Source organism: Microplitis mediator, chromosome 8, assembly GCF_029852145.1.
Source record: "Microplitis mediator isolate UGA2020A chromosome 8, iyMicMedi2.1, whole genome shotgun sequence".
NCBI lineage: Eukaryota > Metazoa > Arthropoda > Insecta > Hymenoptera > Braconidae > Microplitis > Microplitis mediator.
This window is the reverse complement of record NC_079976.1, coordinates 2500679-2513366: the sequence shown is the minus strand read 5'-3', so window position 1 is coordinate 2513366 and position 12688 is coordinate 2500679. Positions and strand designations below refer to the sequence as shown.

The 12688-nt window shown below is 39.3% G+C and overlaps 2 protein-coding genes across 4 annotated transcripts in view; one reads left to right on the top strand and one right to left on the bottom strand.

Annotated features, from left to right (window-relative positions):
* The window catches only part of LOC130672639 (uncharacterized), a 259637-nt gene that overhangs the window by 184072 nt on the left and 62877 nt on the right, over nucleotides 1–12688 (top strand). The window contains exon 4 of one of the 2 annotated variants that reach the window (XM_057477287.1): nucleotides 3633–3759. The exons of the other annotated variant lie outside the window; for it this stretch is intronic. Within the exon in view, the coding sequence (XP_057333270.1) occupies nucleotides 3633–3645 (13 nt within the window). The 3' untranslated portion in view covers nucleotides 3646–3759. Of the gene's footprint in view, nucleotides 1–3632; nucleotides 3760–12688 lie in introns of those variants that run through there. 2 annotated transcript variants of the gene reach the window in all.
* LOC130672628 (serine-rich adhesin for platelets-like) overlaps nucleotides 1–12688 on the bottom strand; it is a 91871-nt gene that overhangs the window by 18075 nt on the left and 61108 nt on the right. For both annotated transcript variants that reach the window (XM_057477273.1, XM_057477274.1), the window contains 5 exons: nucleotides 12334–12685; nucleotides 11484–11780; nucleotides 11218–11372; nucleotides 10149–11135; nucleotides 8279–10024 (listed from right to left, as the gene is read on the bottom strand). In XM_057477273.1, the coding sequence (XP_057333256.1) occupies nucleotides 8279–10024; nucleotides 10149–11135; nucleotides 11218–11372; nucleotides 11484–11780; nucleotides 12334–12685 (3537 nt within the window). The remainder of the gene's footprint in view (nucleotides 1–8278; nucleotides 10025–10148; nucleotides 11136–11217; nucleotides 11373–11483; nucleotides 11781–12333; nucleotides 12686–12688) is intronic.

Here is a 12688-nt window from a genome sequence, read left to right as displayed (position 1 = left end):
TCACATCTGTGATTATTAGTAATCAATAATGTCAATTAAGTGAAAAATTTTTCCGTAATTCGAGATGATAATTGAACTTAACTACTGACTGTGTATTTTAAATATGACTTATGATTTATCGCGCGGTTAATTAGTTTACACGATAAAAATTTAATATTGAAGTATAAAAATACTGCGATCAGTAATCACTTTAACGAATTGTGAAAATTGCTCTTTCAAATACCAACCTGTCGCAAATAAACTTGGGTGTATTATTACTACTTCAATAGTTTATTTCTTCCGTGTACTCCACCTATTTTCACCGTGAAAAATCAATATTTCTTCATACTTTTTTTTTTATATATCGAGTGTTTCAGTTAAAAATTCTATTACACAATCAATCCCGAGTCAAAAAACAAATTCTAGTTTAGTCCTCAAAAGCCTCAATTCCTTTGATGTTTTATTTGCCGCTCAGTCAGTAACTCTACTTTAGTACTCAAAATCTTTAATGAGAACTATGAGGTCTAAATGCGAATAATTTATCGATTTTGAATTTTAAGTAAGAGCTCAAAATTCTCAAAGAATGAAAAATTATAATTCGGACTTTTAAAAATTTTAGATAGAAAAAGGAGGGAAGAGAATGCGTCGAATGAGACTTTTGAGGCTCAAATGTGGGCATAATTATTCCTGTATGTTTTGAGTATTTTGAGGCTCTAATCCAGATTATGTGATTCCAGTTTAGTCATCAAAGTGGTAAAATGGGTCGTAAATACTACTTTGAGGACTAAACTACACTTATCCAAAAAATTAAAGGAACAAGAAAATTTTATAAATTTTTTAGTGATTTTTGGAAGGCTGTATTTTCGTGAAAAATGATCGTATCGAAAAAATTAAAAAAGCAAATTGAAGCTTGAAATCTCTAGTTTAAAGATCTTCCAGCAATCCTGCCTTCCAAAAATCACTAAAAAATTTATAAAATTTTCTTGTTCCTTTAATTTTTTGGATAAGTGTAGAATAACTTTCTATACTGTTGTCAATTTTGAAATTTTAAATTGATTCTCAAAAACCTCATTGAGGACTTTGAGACTTTGATCCGAACTTGTTTTTTGACTCGGATGCCTTTATTTTCCAAAAAATTATCAGTCAATGGCTTTGCTGATCCTGATCACAATTTTACTGACGATTTCAAATTTAAATTTCGCTACGTTTCGTCATAACTCGTGACATCTCCAGTCTTTACAAATAATCGCATCAAATAATTCCCAGTTTTTTACATAATTTATGACAAATTTTTTTCATACAGTCTTCAATAAATAAAAAATAATTTTTATGTAAAATTTCCTACTGTCAAAAGTCAGTCGAGTCGTAACTTTTATAATTTACCTCAATCTGAAATTATACAAATAATAATAATAATAATTATTATTATTTGCAGTCAGTATGTACACATAAGGACTGTGTGGTTATAAATTGAGACAAGTTAATCCTTTTAAATGCAAAACAATGAGTCGAAGTGAACGGTATTGAGGGAGTTTACGTAGGAGACGAGTTTTCCCAGGCTGTTCCTCCTTTCGTCTTGGCATATTACACTAATGTATTACATTAACTGAGGTCAATTCGCTCACGTATCGTAAAACCCACATAACCTGTCTACCACGTGGATTATTAATTGAATCTATATAAATAACCACGTGCATAAAAACGTGTATTAATTTATTAAAATAATAAATCGGCTCCCTACTTGCGACACTTTAATTACAGACTCCGATAATGACTATTTTTTGGCGGGTTACTTAATTAAACACAGTTACAATTTGAAATTACCGCTAATACACCCGGGGATATTTAATTATATTAAATTAAAATTAATAATCGAGTCTACAATCTCGCGGTATTGCACAAGTATCGATCGGGTAATCGAGTAAGAACCAACTGTACCGAGGAAAGTAATAAATATTGTAGTTGCCGATGTTTGTTTAGTTGGTCGTTAGTACATATTTTCTTTGATTGATTTATCGTCACTAATTTTTGGCATTAACTAAATTTTTGAACATTTTTTTTTTTTTATATCTAATATATGTTATATTGATGTGATAATAAATTTATATATATACTCAGGATTATATCACAAAGGAGAGGTAGCGCGTTATTGATCAGACATGCGAGCGACCAGGAGCAGCAGAAGTAGTAGCAGTATATACTGTACAGACAAATATAAATAGTAGATAAAGACAGTTTTACAGTTGGTCACGCATCGCGAAAGCCACGTACTCAAGTGTACAACCATCTCCATTAGATTTGCTGTCTACTGTCTACTGTCTTCTGTCTAATGATTCAAACTTGTATTGCTAAAAGTTTTATTTTCTTTGTCGCGATACTGAGATACAATATAATAAAAGTGAGGTCACCGTAAAACCATTGCGATTATTCTCACCAATTATTGCTCTCTCGTTAGTCGTATTTGTAATTCAACTCATTCTCAGTAAATAAATACGACCTAATTTTGAATAAAAATAAACAAATTGTCATCTTTATTTTTTTTTAAATTACCTTCTAATACGAAATTTGTTGCTCCCAAAAACCATTGCGTTGATGCTGCACATTAGGTTGTTATAAATTCCAAAATAAATCATTTGTTTATTTATATAAATAATATATATAAGCTCATTGTTTAATCACTGAGTACCACTGGACTGAGCTGTCACATTTAAATCACTAAGACACTTTTGTAAGGCCGATACGCAGTAGGATGATAATTAATCTGTCAGTACGCGAATGTTCATTTGACCGGCGAGACATTTAAGTTGCTGGTGATTTTTTAAAAATTGTTTTTGAATTTGAATTGAGTTTTCTGTATGGGGGTGGATAGGGAGAGACAGAGAAAGGGAGAGATAGAGAGTTGACAAAGTTCGCGGTATCACGTGCAAGCGGCGCGGGTGCTGTCAACCAAGTGAACACGATCCGCGGAACTACGAGTGCCACGGGCTAAGAGCGCAAGCGCTTCGAGGCGAACGTGTAATGAAAATAATGTGGAGGGGTTCGGTGTACAGTATATAAAGAATATTATGCTTTGCTTAGGTTGCTTTGCTTTGCTTTACTTTACTTTATTTAATATTAAAGTTAACTCTACTTGCCTTGGCATGGCGGCTGACGAGGAAGAAACAACCAGAGAGAAACAAAAGTCAATGTTTATTGGATCAGCAGGAGACGAGTTTTAAAATCACGAGCATGCAGTATGACGGTGTGCTGTGTTACTAAATTTCTCGATACGATGCCTGAACATTTACATACATCTATGGATGTATAGAGCTAGGGAAATGTTAATGTTTTTAAAGTACCAATAGGACACGTCACGACAAACTGCGTTGTTTAAATGATATCACGAAAATCTGATAAGTAATAAGTAACCATTGACTTTGTTTAATATTTAAATGTTTGTTTTTAATTCCCGTTTAAATAAAACTCTGACAAAGTGAGATTTTATAAGCTAGCGACAGCACGTCCGATCGATAAATCAGCCTGTCGTTAAATCTGTCGGCTTACAATTAAAATCAGTCTAGACTTTACGGGCAACTTGTGTCACTATCGTTCAGATATCGCGTAAATTCTTCGGTTTATGACTTAATAAAGTAACGTATCTTATTTTTCTCCAGGTTCATGAGATAGAAGAGGCCACTGCCGTCTGTATTGCAGATTATCAAAGTCTTTATGTAAGAGGGGCAAAACAGGCAGAGTAAAAAATTTGTTTATTCAAAATTTCGTAATAATTTAATACTCAGTAAAAAATAAATTTTGAAAAAAAAAATATTTTTATCTCCATTTAATTTTTTTCTCTATATATTTTTTATTGGAATTCTTTTTACTGCAGATTTGATATTTTTGCTTGAATAATTTATCAAAGAGGTTAAATAAATATTTAAAAATATTTAATTTAAAAAGACCGCGAGCGACAGGTGACATCATAAAATTTAGTTGGCTTGAAGAAAAAGTCATATATATATATTGTTATTTCTATTGGATATTTTAGTCTCGCCCCCGGTGGCAATGCAAGACGTCTAAGCGTAAATATTTTACACAACTACTGGGATACAAATAATAATTTACGTCTATGAGTGAAAGGTCACTTCCTTTTCCGTGACTTTTATTGTAAATCCTATTTCGCCAAATAAAACTAAACAAACATAACAGAAAATAAATGTAGGAGTAAGAAACCAGACGAGCAAAAACTCGTTAGTTTTTACAATATTTACGAGCACGACAATGACACTGCCATAATAATAATAAGTACGAACTCTCATGAGAGGTAATTTGGTCATTGTAACATCTTATTAGGCAATGAGTTGGCTAAAAAAAAGTTTGAGTCAAAACATGGAAGTAAATTAGCAATTCTAACTCAATACTCTACAGGGTGTCTCGCCATTGGGACTTAAGTGCCCAGGTTATTTATTTTTTTTATCATCGGCTTTACCGGTCACATTTAACGAGTTCACTGGCTCAAAACAATAGGACAATTTTATTTAAGACCCGCGCAACAAACATTTTCAATAAGTACTTTTTATATTTATGATTTTTTTTTAAAATAATTCTTTAAAGTGACGTAAAATCATCGACTTCCTACATTCCAACGAGAATGGGCCAGAAATAAAAAATAAAATTACAGCAATCCCGAGGATCAAAGATACAAGAGTGCTGGGTTTGCTGTCGAATTCACTGCCCTTTTTTTTTACCATCATTATTTATATTTTTTATTTCTGTGTAAAAGAAGAAGCACTCGGGCTTTGACTCAGACTCAGAGTCAGACTGAAACTCTGACTGAGTCTTGTATTTCTTGCAAGCAATTCTACCTCAGTAACGGTAATACCTCAGCTCACCAAGACCACGGTAATAATGCCGGACAATTTGTTCATCCCGAGTAAGGCTGAGTGTCGCCAAAGAGCGATCCCGTTTCTCGAGATCGAGACGCTCTGTGAGTCCATGTCCGGTCTACAGTCTCAGCCCACGGTCATTGTCTTTTTAAACTGCCATCTAACACATTGTCCTTCTGTTTACTAATAAATGAACTCACAATAGAGTTTAAAAATAAGATAAAATAAAATAAATTAAAATTGCAAGTGCACAAAGTAACTGAAGGTGGATATCAAGCATTGAACTCGTATTGTATTATATATTATATAAAAAAAAAAAAAATAACGTACTCGCGAGCAGCTGTCACGCGCGTGGCCTTAAAATATCTCAACACGGGCCATCTGCCTTTGCTCTTCGAAGACAGAGTTTGTCTTATCAAATAAATTCCACGGAACGTCATTGTTGCGGTATCGATGACACTGGCATGCGATTCTCTTGACAATAATCTCAATAACAAATGTTTTGTATCAATTTAAATAATACATAACAATAACAATAATAATAAAAAAAAATATTGTTCTTATCGAGTATAACAAACCGCACATGGACGGACAGTTGTCTGAGCCGTTGAGTCGTTTATTATTTTTTACTTATGCCAAGACGTATTCAATGACCTTCGAGTCACGCGTTAATTCGGTTTCACTTTAATACAAAGTTCTTATCCCCGATGATCTACGATCGTGAAAACTCGGGGCAGGACAGTCGTACGACAGTCGGGCCTCCGAGGTCACATGAACCAGGTGCAGGTTCTAAACTAGTTTAATTCATGTTTTATTATCTTTTATCCGGCGATCGGGTACTTAGACAGCCGATCAAGTGAACCAGACTTTGAGGATCAACGAGAGATGGAGTGCGAGCTGGCGCAGAAGGACGAGGTGAAGTACTCGGGGAATACGACACGTGCAGAGTCGTTAAACGTAAAACGCCGCTTGATTTACAACGCTCTTGGTAACTGATGCCTGAATTGCCATATTGTTTTTTTTATTTTCTTTTTTTCTTTACTCAGTCTAGAGTCTTAACATATATAACCATAGCAATACACCTATGGGTTGGTTTTCTTATTTCCCATCGTGATCCTAAGATGTTGAAGAACTTGAGACCCCAGGAGACTCTAATAACACCGTCCAAGAATTTACAGCCAATTATACTGGCCTGATAAAGTAGCAGGAGGTAAAACAGCAGCAGCAGAAGCACCAGCATCAGCAGTAGCTGCAAAAGCTCTTGTGTACGACGAAAAGTGAAAATGTGTTCTCTTGAACAGACTGGTACTTGGGTTGGCTATTATATTATACGCTCACGGATCGGATAACTGCTACTGATATTTGCTGGAATAATTCAGCCCTCCTTGTCGTCGACACGATAAGCCGTACATATATTATGTGCGGAGGCATACAATACACTCTTATGGTTGTGTGTACATGTGTGTTATTACACGTAGAGCTGAGAATATGGAGTAGAAAATATAGAAAGCAGTATTAAAAATCGTAAGACTGCCGCTAGTCGTTAATCTGTGGGAGTGTTGGCGTTATAAGTTACAAGTCTGATTCATCGAGAAGGTCAACCGAGACTCGACTCGGCTCTGTTTGATAGTCGGACTAACCGACTATCTGTGTAAATAAAAGAATGAATTATCTGTCGAGTGAGACATATTGTTGGTGTTTTTGCCCCGAAGGTCGTGAGTACTGAGCTTCCGAGAGCATTTCTGCTGAAAAATTGTGAGAAGAAGAAGCAGGAGAGAGCGGGGTCGAGTCATCGGACCTTTTCCCGGTGCGTGGACTACTCTGACTCTGAGGATGCTCGGGTCCCTCGAGCGGGACCGAGTGTACGAGGAAGCTAAGAGACAGTAGCAGTACAAGAGTCGCGGTTATCCAATCAGAGCGAGGAGGAAACAAAAGCTGAGGTGAAACGACTTATCGTCCCGTGAGATCGAGCCTACATCCTGTGGATCTCTGCACACCTGAGTGGGTGGAGAAACGGTTAAAAAGCTAAATCACTTTGCTTTTAAGAGCGATTGTTATTGAGGATTATTCTATTTCGTTGGTCACCTTTGAACCGCCGGTAGGTCAACTGAGAGTAGATATTCTAGGCACCTTGATTGATGGCTCCTATTCCGAGTTAACTGTATCGTTATACACCAGTTGGTGCTTGTTGACCCGTCTGACGGACATTTCAATAACAGAAGCCGACGCCTCGAGCAATTAACTTAACCCGAGATACTTATACTCACTCGAGTTTTAGTTACCAGCTTGTCTGTTATCTTCGATGTTTAGTTGTATAGATCGCTGGAGCAAATAAGTAGGACGAAATTTTTATCCGAGGACCTTGATCGCTGCGCGATAAATCTTATTATTAACGTATCAAGTGTGCGTGAAGGCGAAAAAATTATTTTTACGACCCGAGATTATTAAGAAACAATGGGAAAGTATTAACTTTTTTTTATTTTAATCTCAATAATCATCAAAGGTCAAGGCTTTCAGTTTTGTTTAATATCACGCACAATATTTTTTTTAATTTAATTTTTTACCGGAGTATTTAATTTTTTTAGTTTAAGTTTAGTTTTAGTTAATCCTGTGATCCTTTTAAATCCTTCATAGAGTTTGATCCCCGGGTCAATTTTATAAATTGTGAATAAAGGGGAGGGCAAAATGGGCACTAAAAAATTTTTAATGTCAGGCAATAGGAGAATAAAAAAAAGTTACGAAATTTTTTTTTCCCAATCTTTTGTACTGCAAAAATGTTAATTAACTTTTAAAAATTTTTGAAGAAGTAATTAAATTAATTAATGTCTCAATAATTGGGTTTTATATCTTATATATTTTTTCAAGTTTTAAATTAAATTTTAATTAAATTATTTAAATGAAAATTTTTAGAGCCGTCTTTTTGTAAAAACTAAAAAAATTCAGATGCCCATTTTACCCCACAGGTCAATTTTTCCCTCTTTCTCTGCGGATTTGGTTTTTTTAATATTTACGACAATTAAATATCAGCAAAATTAAAATTACCATCGCTCGTATTTATTTTTAAAATTCTTTTCTAGTCAAGAAATTTTTCCGATGCCAAAAACTCATAAAATAATTGCAATAAAAAATAGCCGACATTTAAATAAATAAATAATTACAAAATCGATAATAATGACACATAAATTAAATGCTCTCTGGATCCTATATAAACTCCTTCTTATTAATGTTAACTCTTAGCATCAATAAATAAAGCGTATTAACTCAACATATTATCTGTAGTGCATATAAATATGACACAATAATTATTTATATGATTATCAAAAGGATTGAGTTGCCACGGGGGCCAATAAGAACGTCTACTCAGGTAATTACAGAGTGTAATTACAGTAAGTTTAATAGTTATTAATCAGAATAAAATGAGTTTTTTGACTTACCCTTGGACGGAATGCGGAGGCGCAGGACGCGGAGGCGCTGGCAGTGATTTCCTCATGCAAGTATTTTGTCTTGGGGCAAGAGGCGGAGGCGGCGAGCTCGGTGAAGTAGCGAATCTGTCGGTGCACTGTTGAGCCGACTGGATCGAGCTGTCAGTGTACTTGGAAGGAAGAACATAATAATTTCTCATCGTTCCATCCCCGTGTCGATTAGCGACGTATTTCGGAGGCTCGTGATACTTCTGGGGACTTCCCTCTGCCAGCAATTTCGCGTTGGCTTCGTAGGAAGTCTTAACTGCAGTACCGACTGAGTACCCGAGCGCATCGGAATATTTATTGTTGTTGTTGTTATTCTTGATGTCGGATAGAGGCAGATAATTGGGTCGTGGCTGCTGGGACACGTACGATGTCTTGTCTAACCCGGTAGTCTTGGGCACTTGAGGCTGAGGTCTTTGTCCTGTTGACGACTCTAGCAATCGATTATCATCAATCTTTGCAAGACCAGAGGCGTCGACTCTCGTGCTCTCCACCCGCATCGATTCCTGGCGAATTATGCGTGACTCGACGGGCACTTGCAATGCCGGCCGTTGATTGCCCGAGTCGCAGATTCCACTACTTGAGTATCTTGTTGATACCAGGTCTGGTAATCGCGCTGGTGGTCGGGATAAATTGTTACGTTCTTCAGAAATCCGTTTAGCGGCAGCAGGACCAGAACCAGAACCAGGACCAGCAGTCGAACTACCAGCAGAAGCTGCCACACGACTACTTACCACAAGTTTTTGCGCAGCTGGATAACGAAGACTAGATCTACCAGTTGTTATTATTCTGTGCGTAGCGTATCCGCCGAGGCTGGGATTATCGCAAGTAAATTCGCCCGCGTCTGAAGGCTTCAATGGACCAGCACGAATAAATGGATGATGCTCATCGGTATGCTGTTGCTTGGGGTTATTTTTAGTTGGAGATGATACTGGCGATGTTACTGCTGATGATTTATTGCTGCTATCAGAAGATCTCTTTGAGTGTTTGGATCTGCGAGTAGAGCCGGGCTCAATCTGGCTTCGATGGCGCTTTATTTCTTCGTGCTGATCGGTCTCCTTGATGCCGGCAGCCTCGAGGTTCCGATCGGGCTCACCCAGGGGTGGCGGAGGCGGTGGAAGCGGCTCGTCGCAATTCAATACCTCGCTCTCGGTAACAGTTGGTGGAGACGGTGGCGGCAGATCTGGACTTGGCACCCGATCGTTGAAGACTGCGCGCAGATGCGGCTTCTTAGGCGGCCTCTCGGGCACCCAGTCGTCAATAGAAATAGCTGGGCCGACAATTACTGGACCCAGCAAGTCAGTCGAGAGACTTCCGCAGCTGTTGCTGTGCTGATGTTTGGGACCAGGTAATTCGTTGTGATTCCTCGAGCTGCCGTTTGCTTTATCTCGCCAACTGATACTCGCGTAGTCGGACGCAGAGCTGGCGCGCCTTGAGGACGGAGGCCGAGGCCGTGGCGGAGGCTGCGGCGGAGGGCTTTGTGCTGGCACTACAACACCCTGGGCAAGCTGGGGCTCAGATCGCCAAGAAGATTGATGGTGCCTCTCGTAGTAAGATAGCAGCGCTTTCTTCTGGATAGCCTTGAGCGTCGGATCAGATACACGATGACGTTTCTCTGGATCTAAATACGTGTAACGCATCTGCTGTTTTTCTAATTCATTAATTCTCTCAGCGACTGATAAATGAGTCTGTTGTGGCGATACCGGGGATATTCTGCAATAAAAAGTAAATAAATATATAAAATATAAATAAATAATTAACGACAGTAATAAGAACGTAAAAAAATATTATTTACGTTGAATAATAAATTAAAGAGTGGTCGAGCACAAAGACGTACCTAGTTTGTCCAGGTTCATCGCGCGGCTGGCTCGTCGTCGATACCGGATACAGTTTTCTCAGCGTTCTTTCTCTATCGAGATATAAAACACTCTCTGAATGATGTCTCTGAGGCGTTTGGACTCGCGCGCTGTGAGCAATGAGCTGTTTACTGCTAGCATGGATTGATATATTTGCCTGGCTGACATCAGACATAGACCCGTGGAGCGGATTCCAATCGTCTGAGCCGTGCTGTTGTGGCTGGGACTGTTGTTGGTGATGTTGATGCTGAAGCTGAGACTGGGACATTGAACTCTGCGGCATAGGTCGTGAATTGTGATTATATCTCGCTTGATCGACATTAATACAAGACTCCCAGCCGCGCTGAATCCCTTTAGACTTGTCGTGTGTTTCTTCATCTATACTGGACTCCTGCCACTTGCCACCATCTCGAACAGAACTAGCTTGACAAACATCATTCACTGACGCGTAGTGACTGATAACTGATGGTAAACTAGTCCTGCCGCTTATCTGTTTACAGTTACGGTCGTTCATCGTCGCCTGCCATTTGTTTTCTTGCCATTTGCTATCATTATTGTTCATATTGATGCTGTTGTTGTTGTTGCTGTTGCCGTTGGTGTTATTAATATTGTTCGAGTGTCTCAGCTTAGTGGTGATCATCAGAGATGAGCTGACGTCGCTCATAGATCCTTGCCACTTGTCATGATCGCTATCGAGATGCTTTTTAATCCCGCTGGTCACAACACCGTTGACGCTGCTCACATCTGACATGGACCCGTGGGGCCAAACGTCGCCGCCGTTCACCTGCCTTGTAGGCAGACCCGAGGAAACACTAACGTCCGACATGGACCCGTGCCATTTAAGAGTTTCGCTGCTTGATGCACTGCCGCCGCTTGATGTTGTTACGACGCTATCTCTCCCTTCGCGAGATGTTTCTTCCCAGGAAGGCGCTGCCCGTTGTGCAACTGCTTCGCTATCACGTCGCAATCTACATCCACACAAAGTCCATTAACAATAAAATATCCGACTCCGGCAGACGCGTTAGACTGTCGTTTAAATAAAATACTTACCGGTCCAAAAAAGGAGTATTGGTAGTAGAGTCAACACTGGAGACGTAGCTGTGATAGCCCTCAGACTGAGCGTAACTTGCCTGCTGAGAGTGTTGGACTCTAGTGTACTCTTCCAACCCGGCTTGAGTTAAGGTGGTCTCCCGATAAATATCAACCTGGAAAAACACAGATCAATGTTAATGCTGCTGCTGATGGTTGTTATTATTATTGTCGTGAGAATGTGGATGTGAATGAGGATCAGTATGCTCGAATAAACAAACTTTTACCTGAGATACTTGGGGATCGTGATAATTTCTGACGTACGCCTCAAGATCAGCATGACTGAGTGTCTGAGGCGACTGTTTCTGCTGCTGTTGCTGCTGCTGATGTTGATGCTGATGCTGATCACGCTCGGACGGAGAGGATGCAACAACATACTCGGGATCGGTGGGACCCAGAGACTTGGACTCTCGATCAACGCGCGGCCAGAGCCGAGTCTGATCCTCCTCGAGGCTGCTCCTGCTGCCCCGGGACTCGTAATTCTCTGTTGGTATTTTCTCGCATCTCTCCATCACGGTCTTTAGCTGGAACGGTACATAAATATTCATTCCTCAGTTCCCTTATTTATCTATTCCACGTGTATGGGCAATAGATCCAAACCCAACATATTACATATACATACATAAATATTGTAAATATAATAATATCTAAGGCTCGAGCACACATTTACCGAGACAGAGATTCATTATGGGCTCTGGATAAGCCTGATCTACTTAAGCCGTGGGGAAGTCGACGTACAACGAGTGTAAGAGTAGTAAAAATATTTTTTTATTCCTCTCTTATGTCCGAGAGATGACGTCAGGAAGTACGCAAGAGAGAAAGGAGAATGTGGGAGTGGTGATTAATTGTCTTTCCACTGCGGTTCGTCCGTGTCTTACTTTCCCAAAGAGACCTCAACCAGCAGACTCTTATTATCCTAGTTATTTTTTTAAAATATTATTTTTTTACATCTCATTTCGCCGGCGACTGCCGAGCCAGCGGCTTAAGTAGAGACTGAGGTTGAGACTGAGACTTAAACTGAATTAAACTCATTTCTTGATGAGATTAATTTCGTCAATAATTCCGAGAATGACTCACCTGCTGGGTAAAAGTGGGATTGGGTCGTTTTGCAAGAGGCCTCGAGTATTGCACTGGTTTCTCTTTAGGATAGTTGGTATCGTCTGTCCAGGATTTAGATCTGTGAGATCCGGACTGGGAGCACTCGACGTCAGCACTGGGTGAGTCAATTTCATTGTCTGGATAATGCTGGTGATGGTGGTGGTGCTCCGAGGCGGTGGAAGGCCAAGAGGGATATTTTTCGTGGCCTGGACCGCAACAGACGCCCTTGAGGCTCGAGGCGTCTCGCACTGGCGGAGTCGGAGGCGGAGACGCTTCATCCGCTTCATTGAACGGGAGGCTGTAACTGTCGAACCCGATACTCTCGCTGTACCTA